General features: G+C 35.8%; 2 protein-coding genes across 3 annotated transcripts; both read right to left on the bottom strand.

Annotated features, from left to right (window-relative positions):
* Nucleotides 1-628: 628 nt before the first annotated feature.
* Nucleotides 629-5,301, bottom strand: POK (Vps52 / Sac2 family). Its single transcript, XM_079055650.1, has 21 exons — nucleotides 5,029-5,301; nucleotides 4,548-4,602; nucleotides 4,385-4,479; nucleotides 4,257-4,314; nucleotides 4,076-4,171; nucleotides 3,895-3,996; nucleotides 3,717-3,800; nucleotides 3,566-3,646; nucleotides 3,350-3,493; nucleotides 3,165-3,256; nucleotides 2,978-3,059; nucleotides 2,712-2,894; nucleotides 2,508-2,623; nucleotides 2,334-2,392; nucleotides 2,152-2,252; nucleotides 1,981-2,031; nucleotides 1,684-1,863; nucleotides 1,456-1,590; nucleotides 1,289-1,363; nucleotides 1,142-1,199; nucleotides 629-1,070 (listed from the first exon to the last, which is right to left on the bottom strand). The coding sequence occupies exons 2-21, from the start codon at nucleotides 4,572-4,574 to the stop codon at nucleotides 769-771; spliced, it is 2,121 nt and encodes a 706-aa protein (XP_078911776.1). The 5' UTR covers nucleotides 4,575-4,602; nucleotides 5,029-5,301; the 3' UTR covers nucleotides 629-768.
* A 6,305-nt stretch (nucleotides 5,302-11,606) lies between these two features.
* On the bottom strand, nucleotides 11,607-18,360 carry LOC145119567 (RING-H2 finger protein ATL58-like). Of its 2 annotated transcripts, XM_079055243.1 has the most exons (4): nucleotides 18,009-18,360; nucleotides 17,734-17,822; nucleotides 17,134-17,424; nucleotides 11,607-11,803 (listed from the first exon to the last, which is right to left on the bottom strand). In XM_079055243.1, exons 1-3 carry the CDS (start codon nucleotides 18,255-18,257, stop codon nucleotides 17,142-17,144), a joined length of 621 nt encoding a protein of 206 aa, XP_078911369.1. In that variant the 5' UTR covers nucleotides 18,258-18,360; the 3' UTR covers nucleotides 11,607-11,803; nucleotides 17,134-17,141. The 2 variants fall into 2 exon arrangements, with proteins under 2 accessions (XP_078911369.1, XP_078911368.1); XM_079055242.1 differs by lacking the exon at nucleotides 11,607-11,803 and having other exon boundaries at nucleotides 16,888-17,424.

Below are 18,360 nucleotides of genomic sequence, written 5' to 3'. Positions count from 1 at the left end.
ATAGATAAGAAAGATTATACCCTTTTTAATAAAATAGCGAGTTAGTTTGAAAAAGATTATCTTAAGGCACGTTTGGTTCAAAGATTCAAGTGGAATCCAAAGGAATTGGATGCGTTTGGTTTGGTTTTCAAATGGACTGAATTGTGGATCGAATCAGTGAATATGTATCGTATTGATTTTATGATTCCTAAGGGTAAGCCAAAAAAAAACCTAAATTCCATGATCCTTTTTTTATACCAAAATGACAAAATTATGTGCTCTTCTACTTTGTCAACATTAACCACTCTACTACTAAGGCAGCCTACTATATTTCTTCACAAGTAATGTTCATATAATATGCAAAAATAGCTATTTATAACTAACATAATGATATCTATTAATTTACTTAGACCCATGTGCAAAGGAAAAAAAAAAAAAAAAAAACTTAGAGAAATTAAATATCCTCCTACATTTTCTTCCTACCAATCCTCCTACCCATTTAAATGATGACATGTGTCATATTAGTATCCTAAATATTATTAAATTTTATTAAATAAGCATTAAATATTACACATATCATCATTTAATTGGGTAGGATGATATGTAGGAACAAAAGGTAATAGGATATTTAATTTCTTATAAAGTAAAATAAACACAACTCCACAATCTTATTTTATCAAAAAAACCTCATCTCAATTCTCGCATCACATACACATACAAATTGACAAAAAAAAAAAAGCAAGTGAATCCTTAAAAATGTTTACAAATCAATGAAGGAATGATGATGTTCTAGAATGTCCTGGAGTACTTTCTGATTTCATACATTATGGATGATATGGAAACAAGATCTTTGTTAAGAGCGGACCCACCTGCAATCCTCTTCATGCAATCAGAGAGTCTTGTATAATACAGTAATAGCTGTGTTAAAGCTGCTCTTAATATCTCCATCCCACAAAGAAAGTTGCTGAATGAAGTGATGACATCACCATGCATCAACTCAATTGCTGCTTTCCATCTGCTTCCAAAGTCTTTCACCAGCGGCTCCACTTCTGCAACCATGATTGCTGCTTTATCCGAACTCCCCTCCTCAGCTGCAAACCATTTTTATTTTTAACCAAAATGACCATTTTACCCTTCACTCAAAAACACAAACCACACTTACATGCTCGGGTTTTTACAAACTTGATGAGATTGCCAAAATGTTCCACCAGCAACTCTTCCTGTGACAAATAGGAAAATACTTCATCCATACTTATACCATAAAGACGAAAATGCCCTTCACCCCTTAAGTCAAACTCAAACAACTTACGACATAAACAGCTGTATTATTTTTCAAAAGTTCTTCAAAATGGAGCTGAATTTTCCCACCTTCGGGACCCGCTTCCTGGAAACCAAAATCAAATACATCAATAATAATTTTTTATAAATAATCATGTGATTATTAAAATAAAATGAAAGAAATTGCATCTATTATACCTTCAAAACTGCAATTGTCATGTCATAGTTGTTGATAAGAAACACAGTCTGCAGTTTTGGCTTTGTGAAGGTTTTTGCAAGCTTAATAAGCAAGTCATCTATAGCCATTTTGAGTCTTTCCATGTTCAGATCAAGCTATAATTATTTATAAATCAATTGCAAAGTATTCAAAAAAATAATATAATAATAATAATAATCAGTTGTTTGACTTTGAGTTTGACTGCTGACCTGGCCATCACCATAGTCAACATTAAGTTGAATAAGTGAAGCTGTAAATTCAGCATAACGCCTCATGACATAATGTGGATGCACATCATCTTCCCATAATGTTTTCACATTTGCATTTCTCAGACTGTTGATGTGCATGTCAAATATCATCTTGAAACGTGGCCATAATGATATATTAACCTAAGTTTTTTTTTTTTTTTTTTGAACAAGAAAAAACTGAAATTAAAATGATGTAATAGAGATAAATAAATGAAAATAGTATGAACTAAAAACAAATAAATGAAAGTACATACATACCTTGTCTAAATAAGAATCAAGACACGGAATCCTCCTCCTAGACATTATGAGCTGAAAAAAAATAAGAAAAAACGACTCAATGTATAAAAAATATACAAACGTAATTCTTTATAACAAGGAAATTTAAAATTTTCTAGATAAATTATTCAAAAGAAAAATTATAAGATTCACCTGGTGTTGGTGTGTGATGCGAATCATAAGCATTATACCAATTGCATCAAAGCAATTTGGAAGAATTGTACCAAAATGCTCATCCATTACAGTAAATGGCCCTGAAAAAAAAAACCAAAAATATATATATTTAAATAACTGATATACAATTACTGCAGATTATTCATCATTAGAATAACTACCTGAAAATATATCTAAAAATACAGATTCTTCTCCAAAAAAATCCCCACAGAAAACATATCTGTACATCATAAAAGTTAATAACCATTTTGGTGTGTGTGTGTGTGTGTGTGAGAGAGAGAGAGAGAGAGAGTGTGTGTGTGTGTGTGTGTGTGTAAAAAACAAATATACAGTACTCTGAAGTAGCAGTGTCCATAAGCAGTTTATGCAAGCTTCTGAAGAGGACTTCATATGGATATTTTTTGGAGCTTGCTTCAGCAATATGTGGAATTAATGAAGGCTCATCAATTTCCTATATATCATATCAGTAATAAACAAACATAACTTAAATGCCAGCTGGCAAGAAAACAAACAACAATAACTTGAATTAAAAAAAATACCTTGAGAATATTTATCCTATCTCCAAGAGCAAAAATAGCAGACCGATTTTTCAAAGGCTCTCTTCCTCTTGAAAAAAGACTCGTGCTTCTGGTGTCTACACCTATCAAGTCAGTGGGACCCGCTATATCTAGCTGTAATTTCTCCAATGCTTGAATATATGCACGAAAATGAGCACTTAACACCTGCCACATTATCACCAAATTTTTATAAACACGGAATAACGTAGAGAAATACCAAATATACCCTTACTAATTACTATGTCTACCTTGTTCATTGTATCAGTATATGCTACACGCACTTCATTATAAATCTCCTTTCCATGTTCCTTGAGAAAAGTAATTACATATCTGCATGGGTATATATTACATATGGAAATAATAATGTATTTAATAAATAATAATAATCCATAAGCATGTTGCTATTATGGTGAAAAGTTAGAAGAGAGGACTCACTTATATTTCAACAGGATGCTCTGCTGAAGAATCTGGATATTTGTTTTAGGTTTCCTCAAAGCATAAAGCTTCTGAATCATGAATTCAAATACCTAAAAAGTGGAAAGAAATTTGTAAAAAATTACAGGAAACAAAGTGAGATCATGTGAAGAATGTAAAAGGAAATGGATGAATATGTATTTTACCTTTGAAATTGCTTTTTGTCTCAATCTTTCTAACTCGGGTTGAACATCTTTTAAAGCATTTGAAGTTTTAACCATGGAATCTACTTCCACAAACTTCAGCTTCTTACTCAAGATCTCAAGAGTCCTCAAGTATTCCTCATTGACCTATAAGAATTTTGTAATATTAAATTTACTAATTCCCTCCAAAAAGAAATGAGTATTGTTCACAAAAAGTACCTCTCCATCAACAATTATTTCTATCATCCTTGGTGGGACAATGATGTCTTCAACAAATTTTGCTAACTTTGATTCTGCCACCTGTAAAATATACCAAAAGGAAATATTTAATCAAAAAAAAAAGTATTACAGAAGATTATAATGGGATTACCTTGCGATTTTTCAGCTTCAGCCCCATATCCAATGATTTCTCCTGAAGAATCTTTATGTCTGAACTAATAGAACCAATCTCAACCTGTCACAAGAAAGTTGAAATACTTTAAAGAATATATAATACAAAAGCTTGAAGAAAATTTCTTTTGAGTCTAGCATAAAATGTGATGAACTACCTGAAATCCACCAAGCAGAGTTTCCATTTGTGAAAGAATGACATCACAATCACGAATTTGATCATGTAGTGACACTAGATTATCACTCTCAGTTATATACTCCTGTTGATAAAAAAGATAGGAAATTACATTAGTAAACTGAAAAAACAAAAAAAAAAAAAAATGTAACTCAGCCACCTGCCTGAATAGAGTCCAATTCAACTTGGCGTAAATTGTTTTCAACTCCCTTAGTATACTCCCTCAGTTTCACACCTTTTGATAATATGTTTGCAACAACCTAAATTCAAACAAATAAAATGATATTGTACATGAAAACAATATAACTTTGATAATTATCCATATGAGTATATGACTAAAGGTACCTCATCGGCTTTGCACTCTTCAAGCTCCTGTTGTAGTCCTTCCAATGATATATCATTGCTGAAATAAACCAACCATTGATTTAACTGCATAAAAATCAATATTTAGAGTCAAGGGTAAGAAAATGCACCTGCTTGCATCTTCTTCAATGGTTAAATCACCAACAACAGCTCCCAAATTAAAAACAGATTTACTAGCATCTGTGGTTTCACCTTCAGGTTTAAGCTGAGAACATCAACATATACATGTCACACACAGGGAAAAAGCTAGAACAGATTGAGCAGAACTCTTACCAGTTCGTTTGTTGCTGCTTCCGCCATTTTATTCAGTCAATAGAACAAGTTACAGCTGAAAATGAAGACTTGCAGGTGTGAAAATGGGTATAAGGTTCGATAAAGATTATGGAGCTTTGTCAAATACACGATACAGATCCAGTGACAAGATCCACCAAATGACTGGATTGTCTATCAATCAATCTCCTAATTTCATTCTGAATTTCTAGAAGGGGTCGAGAAGATGTCTGTGAGATGGAGACTCATGGCTACGTAAAGAAAAATATGGACTTATGTGGAATGGAAAAACAAGAAGATAGCTGTCATGATTTTTATCGTCAATTACATGTCTTCCGGTGCAATTCGGACTTCAGATCGAGGAAGGAAAAATCTCTCAAGGAAAAATCATAGCAAATCTCAATCTCGAAAACAACAATTTTATCAGCAATCACAAATCAGAATCCCTTTTAACCTGTTTTACACTAAATACCACTTTTCTTACCTGATGTAGATCGTTGAGTACCGAATGTTAAGTCATTTAGGGAGCGACGGTGGTCAAAATCGACAGCGGAGAGTGTTTCCCTCGACGCGGTGGTGGTCGCCCCTCACCGTCGCCGTAAATTCTTAGAGAGAGATGGTGGTTTAGACTTGTGAGACTGACCGTTTTTGCTTCGAAGGTTGTGTTCATTTCCTTTATTTTAATTTTTTTATATTCATTTTCTTCTATTTTGATTTTTGATTGCTATTTTATTTTGTTAGTCGTTGATTTTGATTCGTAACCCTCCAAACCAAAATCCGATCATAACAACTCACGATGAATCACCAAAACCCACATTTTGATCAACACATCCAATATGAATTGAATCGTAAGAAAGAAATTACAAATTACCTAATTTTATGGAGACTGAAATTGAGGAAAAACACCCGAATCAGCCTTCTTTCTTTTACAGTCAAAAGTGTTTGGTCGACACAGAAGAGAACGATGAGGTTAAAGATCAAAGATGTGTTGGATGTGAGCAGCAAGATGATAAAGATTACAGTAGAATGACAATGCAGCAGGGAAGAAGCAAAAGTGGATTTGTTAGATGTGATCTAATAAAAGTTTGCAAGGATAGAATGAGGAACTTGTTTTGATGATGAATTTTGATGGAATTCAATTCTACTATTTGTCAACCAAATTATGCTATTAATAGCATGGGATAATCCAAATTAACCCAATGTTTGATTTAGAAATTACTTTCCTTTTCATTATTATCAAAAAAAATTATAATGAAAGCATATTTAAGTTTATGTTTGTTAAAAATAAGATAGTTTATTGTAACCATGACACTCGTCGAGATCTCGATGGGATAATGTTTCGCGGGTATAACAAAATAGCAGTCTGAAATAGGGCTCACAAATAGTGGAGCTGGGATTATCGCCGAGATAAGTCATTATTTCAAAACCGATATCTCGTTTTTCTTACTGCTATTTGACATTTAAGTGTTAGTTGGGCTTATTTTACTGATTTATAAAAAAATAGATTCTTTGATATGGATCGGCCCACTATTTGTAATATTCTTAGCTCAGTATCTTTTATGTCCTGTTATGACCTTGTTAGAAGACACCAGGCGTAAACAACAATTTTTTTCTCATTGTCTTCAACACTTCCTTCTCTTTTCTTATTGATGCGATCGACTCCCAAGTCCCACCATCAAATTAAATGACGAGAAGCTAAATCAAAGGGACCAATGAGGTAAGCATCTTATTCCTTTAAGAAATTTTGAGTCTTCCCTCCCCCTCCTTAAGTCCTACTTTTGTTGTTAATCGACGACTTTTATACTCAGACCTCAGTATCTTAGTTAGACAGTTAATGAACTTGCTTGTTTTCTATTACTTGTTTCTTGTTTGTCAATTCTTCTTGATACGTGTTTCGTGTCTGTTAATCAACTATATACATGGAGGGAGTGCATTTAATTTGTAATTAGACCTCGGTTAATGCATTTAATTTGTAATTTGTTATATATAGTTGACTAGTTACTGCATTTAATTTGTAATCTGCTATGTATAGTTGAGTACTTGAGAGGGGGTAAACGTTATCTAACTCTTTTTTTGTGCAACAAGTTTAACTTGTAAACATGGAAGTTCATTCTTCACATGCTTCGACAAATCTAACTCCTACTACTACGTCATGAGATGCCGATACTAAATGCCTAAATGGAGATATGGTTTGGGAGTGGAAAGCTTGGAAAGGTCCCACAAAAAAGGGAATATTCGGTGCATAATTTACGACCGAATATATATATATATATATATATATATATATATATATATATATATATATATATATATATATATATATATATATATATGTGTGTGTGTGTGTGTGTGTGTGTGTGTGGAGCCATCACAAGGTTGAAGCAAGACCTTGCTCATATAAGAGAAATATTCAAATTTCCTAAGGTGACATCAGAGATAATAGAGATAATGAAGAGAGTTCTTGCATGGATACAAGAAAAAGAAAAGAAAAACAAAGAAATATAGAAATTATAAGATCATCAAACACAATAGAATTATTAGAAAACGAGGACGAGGAAGATGAGATATGAGTTAAGGAGGATAGTAAGAAAAGAAACTTTGTAAGTTCTATGTTCACGGTCCACATGATCTGTTTATATGAACGATCGCAAAAAAAGGACAACGGGTAAAAACAATCCAATCAAAGAGAAGTTGAAGAACATTGCATTGAAAAAGTTTGTGATTTGGGCTTATGTGGTTGGCTTACCATTCAATCTTGTACGTGATGAAGGTTTCCAATATGTAATTAATGCATTTCGGCACACCCATTTCGGCCCTCACATGACCATTTTTGTGATAAATTAAGAAAATGCAGCAGGGAAGAAGCAAAAATGGATGCGTTAGATGTGATCTAAGAAAAGTTTGCAAGGATAGAATGAGGAACTTGTTTTGATGATGAATTTTGATTGAATTCAATTCTACTATTTGTCAACCAAATTATGTTATTAATAGCATGGATAATCCAAATTAACCCAATGTTTGATTTAGAAATTACTTTCCTTTTCATTATTATCAAAAAAAAAAATTATAATGAAAGCATATTTAAGTTTATGTTTATTAAAAATAAGATAGTTTATTGTAACCTAGACAGTTAATAGCGTCGAGATCTCGATGAGATAACGTTTCGCAGGTATAGCAAAAATAGCGGTTTGAAATAGGGCTCACAAATAGAGGAGTTGGGATTATCGCCTAGATAAGTCGTTATTTCAAAACCTATATCTCGTTTTACTGCTATTTGACATTTAAATGTTAGTTGGGCTTATTTTACTGATTTATAAAAAATATATTCTTTGATATGGACCAACCCACTATTTGTAATATTCTTAGCCCAGTATCTTTTATGTACCGTTATGACCTTGTCGGAAAACACCAGAAGGAAACAACAATTTTTTTCCCCTTGTCTGCAACACTTCCTTCTTTTTTCTTATTGATGTGATCGACTCCCAAGTCCCACCATCAAATTAAGTGACGAGAAGCTAAATCAAAGGGACCAATGAGGTAAGCATCTTATTCCTTTAAGAAATTTTGAGTCTTCCCTCCCCCTCCTTAAGTCCTACTTTTGTTGTTAATCGACGACTTTTATACTAGGACCTCAGTATCTTAGTTAGACGGTTAATGAACTTGCTTTTTTTCTATTACTTGTTTCTTGTTTGTTAGTTCTTCTCGATACTTGCTTTGTGTCTGTTAATCAACTATATACATGGAGGGAATGCATTTAATTTGTAAGTAGATCACGGTTAATGCATTTAATTTGTAATTTGTTATATATAGTTAGCTAGTTAATGCATTTAATTTGTAATTTGTTATGTATAGTTGAGTAGTTGAGAGGGGGTAAACGTTATGTAACTCTTTTTTGTGCAACAAGTTTAACTTGTAAACATGGAAGGTCATTCTTCACACGCTTCGACAAATCTAACCCCTACTGCCACGTCATGAGATGTCGATACCAAATGCCTAAATTGAGATATGGCTTAGGAGTGGAGAGCTTGGAAAGGCCCCACAAATGCATATTGTGACCGGAAAAAATATATATATGTAGAGGCATCACAAGGTTGAAGCAACACCTTGCTCATATAAGAGAAATATTCAAATGTCCTAAGGTGACACCAAAGATAATGAAGAGAGTTCTTGCATCGATACAAGAAAAAGAAAAGAAAAACAAAGAAATATAGAAATTATAAGATCATCAAACACAATAGAATTATCGGAAAACGAGGACGAGGAAGATGAGATATGAGTTAAGGAGGATAGTAAGAAAAGAAAGTTTGTAAGTTCTATGTTCACGGTCCACTTGATCTGTTTATATAAACGATCGCAAAAAAAAAAAAAAAAAAAAAAAAAAAAAAAACATCAAAGGACAACGGATAAAAACAATCCAATCAAAGAGAAGTTGAAGAACATTGCATTGAAAAAGTTTGTGATTTGGGTCTATGTGGTTGGCTTACCATTCAATCTTGTACGTGATGAAGGCTTCCAATATGTAATTAATGCATTTCGGTACACCCATTTCGGCCCTCACATGACCATTTTTGTGATAAATTAAGAAAAGATGTTATAGTATGGTTTGCCTTACCTATTTTATCCATTTTTGTGATTAGCCATATTATTTTCAACTATACTAAATTGCAAATTCGCCAAGTAAAAGACAAGACCTTTTTCACGATTAAGTTATCTAGAACACATGTTGAAAAAATCTAATTTTTTCTAATATGAAACTTTCTAACACTCCTATGATGATAATTTTTAAGGGGTTAAAATTGAAGAAAAACTATTAAACTATGACTCTTATCGACCCGATATTATGTATAATGTGTGTATTTATGTACGCTTTCAATCTATTCTTCAAGAATCTTATCGTGAGGCTGTCAAATGTATTTTTTTTTTCTGCATGTATTCTAAAGATTCATGTATGTCCACTTGAATTGTTTTCAAGTAAGTGGATATTTTCATGAAGGAAACATTAACAAGGTTTGAGTTATTTGGTTTGGGTTATTCGATTATTTAGTTAATTCAGTTTGGTTAACCGAATAAGGATACCTTATTTGATTTGGTTTTGATTAAATTTTCATTATTTTTTATTTGGTTAACCGAATAAGCTATTTAATTAATATGTATTTTTATAGTTTATATCTATAAGTTAATATTTTATATTTAAATTGATAAGATTATTTACTAAAAAAGATTTCATAACTTATTATTTAATTATTAACCATTATAAATTTATAATTGTTTATATATTGTATTAAAAATAAACAACTAATTAGCCAAATGCCAATTAACCTTCTGTAACATCCGATCTAGGTACAAATCAATTTTCTTGTATTTATTTTAAAAGGGGTGGCCACGACGTGGTGGTGCATCACCACGACGTGGCGGACTATGCGGGGTCGCGAGATTTTAATGACCCGCCACGACTTGGTCTTGGGGCACCACGACGTGGCAGGTGTTTTAGAGGAAACCTTAATTTCGGGTTTTGGACCCTATATAAGGAACATTAAGGCTAGGGTTTCAGCCTCCATCTTCCCCCCAACCTCATAAACCCTAACCCTAGCCTTCATTGAAGTTGTGAGCTCATTCTTGGTGTTTTTTGGTGATTTTAGAAGGAGAAGGAAGCTCTTGGTGAGGTGGCTACTTGGCAAGCATCATTTCTTCATCTAAGCTTATTTCTTGGACCTTGGTGAGTGCCCAAGACTCAACCTTTTCTTGCCATGTTGCTAGATCTCTTGTTTTTGTCCCCTTTATCCATGATTTTGATGGACTTAAGTGATGAATAGTAATCTTGTAGGTTTAACTTGTGAAATTTCTTTTAACATGCGAAAATTATGAGTTTTTTTCATGGTAGGAATATTTAAAGACACAACAAAGAAATAACTTATATTGTTAAAACAAAGTCTTAAAGTTATAGTATTTTATCAAAAAATATAGTGTAAAAATTAGACCTGGTAATGGGTCGATCTAGGTTGGGTTTGGATTCAACCCATTTATTTCAACCCAACTTGTTTATTTAAATGGGTTAATATTTCCAACCCAACTCAACATTTTAGATAAGTGGGTTCTCACCGGTAGCGGTGAGCAAAACCAAACCCGAAAACCCAAAAACCGAGAAACCGAAACCGAACCTAAACCGTCGGGTTTGGGTTTAAATTTTTAAAAACCGAAAAATGGGTTTTGGGTTCGGTTTTAGTACCTCAAACCGACTCAACCTATTGGGTTTGAAACCGACCCAACATTTGGGTTTGAAACCAACCCAACTCGATATTATTACATGTTTTTTAATAATATGCTATAATTTGACTTTCTATGTCAAAGGTAATATACATCAAATGGATTTTGGTACTAAATTACACCAAATATATGACTTGTGGTGTTGTTTTAGTGAAACCGAGATTATTACCTGGTTGTTTGCTACTTGTTTTTGTTTCTAAAAACTTGTTAAACTTGGTTGTTGTAAACTTTTAGCAACATACTTTTGATGTTGTGCTGGTGTTGAAATGGTTTTTTTTAGTTTCTTTAATCTAGGTTGCTAAATTTGTTTCATTTTTAAGTTATAAAGATTTTTTGAAAAATGGGTTACAACCCAAAACCCATCAATCCATGGGTTGAACCCAAAAACCAATGAAACCGACCCAAGTACCCAAAAACCGAAACCGACCAAAAACCGTACCCGACGGGTTCTAAAACCCAGAAACCGAAATACATGGGTTGGGTTTGGTTTACCCCAAAACCGACCCAACTCGGCCCATGCTCACCCCTACTCACCGGGTTGACCTGTTTATTTAGTTCCCGACCCAACCTACTACATAAATTGATTAAACTTGGGTTAATTCATTTAAAATCAAAAAATAAATAAATAAACTAAATATTACATCACTTAAATTAGTTCAAACGTAAATAAAGTTTCAAAGTATGACAAAAACACAATCCTAATTCACAAATACATATAAATTGTTCAAATTACATTAAAAATATTTTTTCGAAGTGATTTTGAAGAGTGAGTAGTATAGTCGGTGCTAAAAAAAAGGATGTGTAACATCCAAAAATATGGTCCCAAAAATTTCATTTTTCTAATAGATAAAATAGTATTTTCAAATATCATCCATACAACCCAACAAAATCAATGTATCATGTGTTATCAAAATCAGAGTAAATATCAAATGCGGAATCCCCATGGTGTGTGTGGTGCAGTCAACTCGAGCCATTCCCCTTCGAACCGGAAGTACCTGAAACACAAACTAAAATTCGTAAGCACAAAGCTTAGTGAGTTCCCTAAGATACCACATACCAAACATATCACATACGAGCCTCGCCCAAAGAGATACGGGCCCCGCCCACACTCGAATAATGGGCCCCGCCCACACTTGCAATACGGGCCCCGCCCACACTCACAATACAGGCCCCGCCCAAATAAGCAAACATGTACAAACACATACAAGTATCACACAGACAACAAGTATAACAACATAATCATCAAGGGTCGGCCTTGGTGCCTTAGACCCGCTAAACCTGGTGAGGAAAACTCACCTCGAAAAGCTGAATGAAACGAATGATCCCTTATTGCTGGTCCCAAGGTTGTTAAGATCAGGATCCTACGTAAGATCGTTTTTGAGTTTGCAAGATCGGGATCGGGATCCTAAGATCCCACAAAATAAAACATAATTTTAATTTATAATTTTTAAACATGAAAAATATTTCAAACATTTAATTTTTCGTTCAAAAGTTATAAAAACTTCAAAATATTAGTCATAAGTCACAACACAAAATTATAAATGGTAAATAGGTAAAGGGTAAAAGACATAAAGTGGTAAAAATAATTTTCATTTGCAAAAAAAAAAAAAATCAAAGGAAGGTAGGATCGGATCGGATCTCGATTCTACGATCCTACCTACGATCCTACCCAAAATACGATCCTTTTACGATCCATATCGTTTTTCATACCTAGGATCGTAGGATCGTACGATCCTACGATCAGGATCACGATTTTGACAACCATGGTTGGTCCTACAACTCCCCGAGCTATCAATTAACAAAAACAACTAATTAACATTTGGGATCTACAACATTAACCAAAAATCCTTGCATGGGGGTAAAAAGACTATTTTACCCCTAACATAACTTGGTCCATGAATGAAACCCTAAATCACAATCCAATGGCCCAAAAGTTAAACAATCCATTAAAGCCCAACATATGGCCCAATTTTCAATTGGGCCCAATCTCTTCACATGGGCCTTAGCCTAAGGCCCAATAATGCTTCCCTAGCCCAAAGATTCGATTCCAGATGGCCCACTAACGCCCAAGACACAAAGTCCAAGAAAGTAGCCCATTCGAGGCCCAAAAGACGCAAAGCCCAAATCCATTGAGTACGTTGGGCATACTCAACTGTACGTTGGGCGTACTCAACCGTACGCTAAGCGTACAGGCTTGTACGCTCAACGTACTCACCCATTAAGCCATAAACCCAAAAAGCACTTAAATCCTTAAGACCCAGGGTTCCAATCCCAAATCGGAGTCATGTGAAGTGTCTTAAACCATAAAGTCGTAAACTTGGTGGCTTTGCATGCCCCAAATGAACCAAATCTCGAAATATCAAACACTACTTCCATAAAATGAACCCAAACTCATGCATGGATGATTCAAAGCCTCAAAGATTGCAACTTTATGACTCAATGACCAAATGAACACCAAGAGTAGCAACTCTAAGCTTCAGAAATGACAATAACTCACAAGATCTCATCTATAGGACCAAAAAGACCCAAAAACTCAAACAAAGAAGACCTAAGCACTAACAAGGCAAGTTCTGAGCTTTATACCTCAAATGAGTGCCAAATGATGAAGATAACCCGGATCTTCAAGCTTAACTCCAACAACTCTCCTTCACCAACTTTTTCTTCTTCTTTCCAAGGCACCAAACTACCAAAAATGCACTCCATAAGTTCAAGAACACACCAAGATGATAAAGGGGTCGATTTTAGGGTTTTTGGACAAAAGAGGATGATAAGGGGCTAACCCATGGAACTTAATGACATTATATATGGCTGGAACCCTAAAAATTAGGGTTTTTGGTCCTGACCACGTACGATGCACGTACCTCTTCATATGCTAAGCGTACGTGAAATGCCTCCGTGTTCCATAATGGACCATTACGCCCAGCGTACGGCCTCAGCAAGCCCACTCAAATAAGGCCCAATTCCACTAAGCCCACACAACTTGCATAATTAAACAATTATATAAATAATTAAATAATTAAATAATACCTTGGAACCATCGGGCGTTACAATTCTCCCCCACTTGGATCAAACTTCGTCCTTGAAGTCCATTGTCTCGAATAACTCGGGATAATGCTCCCTCATCTCCTCCTTAGGCTCCCACGTCTACTCAGACCCCTTGAGGTACAGCCACTGCACCTTTACCAGCTCCACAACCTTGTTCCTCAAGGTCTTCGTCTTCCAATCTAAAACTGTCACCGGTCTCTCAATGTAATTTATGCGGTCATCCACCTGAATATTCTCCAAATGTATAACTGCGGAATCATCCACTAAACACTTCCGCAGCTGAGAGACATGAAAAGTGTTATGAATCTAACTAAGCTCGGCTGGAAGATCAAGACGATAAGCTACCCAGCCCACCTGAGCCAAAACCCTGAAGGGACCAATATACCTGGGGCTCAGCTTTCCCCGCTTCCTGAACCGGATGACACATTTCCAAGGTGACATCTTCAGGAGAACCATATCTCCCACCTGGAACTCCAAGTCTGACCGGCCCCTGTCAGCATAGCTCTTCTGCCGACTCTGAGCTGTCTGAAGCCTGCTCCGAACCTACTGAATCAGCTTAGTGGTCTTGAGCACCACCTCAGTACTCCCCATGACTCGCTGACCGACCTCGCCCCAACAAATCGGGGTCTTGCACTTCCTCTCGTAGAGCATCTCAAAAGGAGGTCGATCGATGCTGGCGTGATAACTGTTGTTATACCAAAATTTCGCCAACGAAAGATACGTATCCCAACTCCCACCGAAATCCAACACGCACGCTCGCAGCATATCCTCAAGAGTCTGAATAGTCCGCTCACTCTGGCCATCAGTCTACGGATGATAATGTCGTACTGAAATGGAGATGAGTCTCCATCTCGTCATGAAACCGCTTCCAAAATCTGGAAGTAAAGTGAACATCCCGGTCTGAAACCACTGATACCGGCACCCCATGACGTGCCACCACCTCCCGAACATAAATCTCGGCTAACTTCTCTGCAAAGATACTCTCCTGGATCGGGATGAAATGCTCTCTCTATAGTGTTTCACCGAAAACACCACCGCCACCGTCGGAAACCGCCACCACCGCCGGAACCAACCACCGGAAACCACCCCATCCCTCACACCCCCTCTCTACCTCTCTCTCGTTTTTAATATATTTCCATTTTACAAGAATATAAAGTTGCCGGAAAATCTTATCAGTTACCCTCTTACCTCTTACAGGAGTCACCACTCTCTCACCAGAGTCTCCAGCCTCTCCTCTTTATCCCACCTCCACTTCAGTTTTCATCAAGAAAAATCCCAACTTCGATTCTTTATTTACAGATCTTTAGTTCATTAGACCACGCAGACACCGCCTCTATCAGTGACGACGACTTTTCAGATCTGATGGTTTATCAGATCGGAAGGTTTTGAAAGAGGTCCAACATCGATGCTTGTAGGCATATCCTTCACCCTCCCTGTTTCTCTCATACACATAAACGAATGGGGGTTTCGGTAAGAGAGGTCGAAGATGAGAAAATGGCGACGACACTAGGGTTTCATCGGATAGATGGTGGCGGCGACGTCATCTTTGTCTTTACAAAGGCCAGACAACGGCGGTGATATCAGATCTATTGGAGGCGAAGAGTTGATCCGGTGAAGGAGATGAACAGATATGGGACAGGCGACTAATAGATCCAGCGAATCCAACAAAGAAGACGAAGAACTGTGGCGAAATGGGCAGCACCAGTGTATCGATTTACGAAGGATCGCTCTCTTTTTTCTTCTTTGACGAAGTTAGTGCCGGATAAAACGGCGGTGGCCCGACAGTTAACGGTAGTTCGGTGGTTCGGCTGGCAGTAGTTAAAAGTTATTGATTTACTAGGGACAAACATATCACACAATGTTTACTAAACACTCGAGTGACATACATGTTGCCATCATGATTGTATATGTCAACAACATTATCATTACATGTGATTACAAGTTTCTATTTCATCAATAAGGAAGGCAACGTCCAGTTAAGTGGTTATCAACCCTAGTGTTCTAGTATATATTTCCTTGTATGTTCTTTTTTTTAAACAAGTTGGAATAATGCAGTTGTATTAGACCCTTGTATCCCTCTCGCATTAATATTTTATACGAAGAAATCGAGCACACTTTCGGATGTGCTTTTGGAGAGGATAAGACTTATGACTAGAAGACTTAACTTTATGTTATGTATAAATGCAAAGTTAGTTTTTGTCTTTGTTATGATTTAAGCACTTCAACAAACGATTCAACGATTTCTCAAACAAAGTGATAATGCAAAACGAAAACAAAGACACAATCAATTTACATGGTTCACAAATCAGGATGATCAACTACGTCCTCAGTGAAAATGAGAGTTTTATTATTTCTATCGTAAAAGGTTCGGTACGATACATGAGGTTACACGAATTCATGTGATATATATACTAGTAACTTAAACTAATATTGCCAATAAGGTCAAGCCTAGAAACTCAGTCAAATCAAGTCAAATCAAAAACTGACCCATGACAAGATCTAAAGGCTAATCTAACATAGAAACTAGCCCACGAAAAATTTCCTCTTCGAGCGCTACCCCCAGCCCTGCAAGAGGCAGCTCCCTCTTGACTCCCACCCGCTCTCAAAAGAGCGGGGCCCCATACTTGGTCTGCCTAGCAGCTATATGGTCAAATTTACAACTTAACAGTCTTCTCTGTGGATGTAGTATTTGTAACACCCATATATTCATCTTTTTGCATATTATGTATGTGGGGCCTTCCGTTGAGATTAGACATTGCATATGTTTGGCAAAATAGTTGGTAGCTAGTAATCGGAAGCTATAACTTTTATTTATGTAGAAATGTTTGGCAAAAATAGTTGCAAGTTTTTTAAATGTGTAAAAGTACATAAAAAACCTCAAAAGAAAAGATATTTTTCAAGGAGCCCTTTTTCTTTAATATAAAAGCTTTAAGCTCAGTTCATATTCCCAAAAGAAAGTTTTCTTTAATTCAATTTTTTTTTTTAATTTATACCCATTATAAGCAAATAATGTCGTTAAAATGCTAAGCTAATCTTGAAGAAAAGAAAATGTTGCACAGTGTGGCCATGTTGTTAGTTATAGGCTTATAAGAAACTCACGATCACAACTCACTTTCTGTCCATGAATGGGTTTCTATCTTATATAAACTTGATCCCCACTTGAACTCTTCATTTTTGTATCCATATGGAACGAGTTATTACATACTGTAAGCCCAATAATCTAACTACATATTATCCAAAGACAGCTATTCTATATGAATATAAATAGAGATTTTCTTGCCTTGTTAACTATTGTGTAGTAATAAGCTCCACATCTGCTGAAGATTGGCCACAATTATCAATCTGAAGAGATGCATCTGCATCACTACTGTTTTCTGCAGTGGTGGATGAAGTATCATTAGTTGTTTCTGGAACAGTTGGAGAAGAAGCAAGAAGAGAGAGACGACAGAGAGGACATGTGGTGTGAGTTGAAAGCCAGTGATCAATGCATTCCACATGAAATACATGCTTGCAAACTGGTATCTGTTGCAGCCTATCATCTGCTTGGTAGTCCCCAAGGCATACAGAACATCTGCAAATTTAATGTCAACCAACTTTTAAAGCAATATGGCAAATGTGAAATGGATAAGATATAGATAGCAAGAAGATAAGAAATGATGGCTTCGAATTCGAATCTAAACGAGTTGTGTCTTAGATTTGATACAAAAGTTACCTGAATTCCAGTTATCTATATTAGAAAAAGACGGATTACATGGTTAGATTGATTTTTCTGATAAAAGAATCTCAATTTCTTCAAATCTTAGTAGTGAGATTGTAATCATGTAATGCATCATCTAAAGATCTGCTATATATAAGGAAAATAAAGAAGCACGAGACTCACAGGGTATCAGTTACAGAAAAGCTCTCCTTGAACACAATAATAGGCAACATCTCCCTCAGTTCTTTCTTCAGCCCCAAATCAGCTTGCTCCTGCTCGTAATTGGAAATAAACAAGATCAATCCAAAGATATTCGCAGGTTTAGAAAAGGAATCTGCATCAGAAAACGTAAGTAAAACGATAGATTTGTATGAAATCATAAATACTCTCAATGCTATGATGCGATTTCCGAAACCTAGATAAATCGAGATCAATCAGTAGCAAGAAGAAATTGATACCGTGGATACCGCATTGTTGACAGATGAGGGTTCCGACCAATGCGGTGAACGGCGGCGAAGACGGCGGAGGCGAAGATAGAAGAGATAGAAGGACAAGAAGAGGAGTAACGTGAAGACGAGGGTAAAAGCAAACGCAAATCCTCGGAACAGCTTTACTTCGGCTGATAATGCCCTCCTCCAATTCCAACAACTACTGCAACCTTCTGTGTCGCCTGATGGTGATGATGATTCGTCCGCAGAACCAGCCATTTCAAATCAGCTGGATTTACAGAAACTTGAAGGCATTCTCACTTGATCGATGCTGCCATTTTAGAACAACAGACAGAACTTGTGCTGCACCAGGCCTAACATA

This window comes from Lactuca virosa, chromosome 6, assembly GCF_052849685.1.
Source record: "Lactuca virosa cultivar CGN04683 chromosome 6, Lactuca_virosa_CGN04683_v6, whole genome shotgun sequence".
Classification (NCBI taxonomy): domain Eukaryota; kingdom Viridiplantae; phylum Streptophyta; class Magnoliopsida; order Asterales; family Asteraceae; genus Lactuca; species Lactuca virosa.
Note: the sequence above shows the minus strand (reverse complement) of the source record. Positions and strands in the feature narration are given on the sequence as shown.

Excerpts from the sequence above, each read along its gene's own strand:
- POK (XM_079055650.1), bottom strand. The coding sequence starts at position 4,574 with ATGGCGGAAGCAGCAACAAACGAACTG. Across the intron at positions 4,480-4,547 it reads AAGCAGCAACAAACGAACTG|CTTAAACCTGAAGGTGAAAC; the intron begins GTAAGAGTTCTG and ends TGATGTTCTCAG. Across the intron at positions 2,895-2,977 it reads ATACTGATACAATGAACAAG|GTGTTAAGTGCTCATTTTCG; the intron begins GTAGACATAGTA and ends ATAATGTGGCAG.
- LOC145119567 (XM_079055243.1), bottom strand. The coding sequence starts at position 18,257 with ATGGCTGGTTCTGCGGACGAATCATCATCACCATCAGGCGACACAGAA. Across the intron at positions 17,823-18,008 it reads TCAACAATGCGGTATCCACG|GAGCAAGCTGATTTGGGGCT; the intron begins GTATCAATTTCT and ends AATTACGAGCAG. Across the intron at positions 17,425-17,733 it reads TTTTCTGTAACTGATACCCT|ATGTTCTGTATGCCTTGGGG; the intron begins GTGAGTCTCGTG and ends TTAAATTTGCAG.